At 56.5% G+C, this 596-nt stretch overlaps 1 protein-coding gene across 1 annotated transcript in view; it reads left to right on the plus strand.

The window, feature by feature from the left end:
- The window catches only part of AGRN (agrin), a gene marked incomplete at its 5' end in the record, with an annotated part of 37,291 nt that overhangs the window by 34,912 nt on the left and 1,783 nt on the right, over nt 1-596 (plus strand). Inside the window, 1 exon segment of the mRNA XM_010082985.1 lies at nt 315-539. Within this exon segment, the coding sequence (XP_010081287.1) occupies nt 315-539 (225 nt within the window).

Here is a 596-nt window from a genome sequence, read left to right on the forward strand (position 1 = left end):
ATCCTTGGTGTTCCCCTGCTGGGTTAGAGACCTCCAGAGAACCATTCCTATGGCCTGGTTCAGAGCTTTCCATCTGCTCCCCCCCCTCCTGAGCAATTCTGGGATATTGCAAAGGCTGCGACCCCTCCTGTGCAGCAGGTAGGGACTGAGACCCTGTGCCCAGGCTCATGCCAAGGGTTGGTTGAAGGTTGTCCTCAGCTGGTGAGCTGGTTGGCTGGGGACAGAGAAGGCTGCTCCGAGGAGCTGACTGGCTGCCTGTTGCTTTTGTAGCTATGTTTTTAACTCTTCTCCCCTACTCCCGTCTCCCCGCGCAGTGAGAAGGCATTGCAATCGAACCACTTTGAACTGAGCATCAAAACAGAAGCCACTCAGGGGCTGATCCTGTGGAGTGGGAAAGGGCTGGAGCGATCGGACTACATCGCCCTCGCCATTGTGGATGGCTTCGTCCAAATGATCTACGATCTCGGCTCCAAACCAGTCATCCTGCGATCCACGGTCCCGGTCAACACCAACCAGTGGATTCACATCAAAGCATACAGGTGTGCGGGCTGGTGGGAGGGAGAGTGGGATGGCTCGGGGATGGGAAAGCTGGGAAC

Source organism: Pterocles gutturalis, unplaced genomic scaffold (assembly GCF_000699245.1).
Source record: "Pterocles gutturalis isolate BGI_N339 unplaced genomic scaffold, ASM69924v1 scaffold25561, whole genome shotgun sequence".
In the NCBI taxonomy this organism is placed as follows: Eukaryota; Metazoa; Chordata; class Aves; order Pterocliformes; family Pteroclidae; genus Pterocles; species Pterocles gutturalis.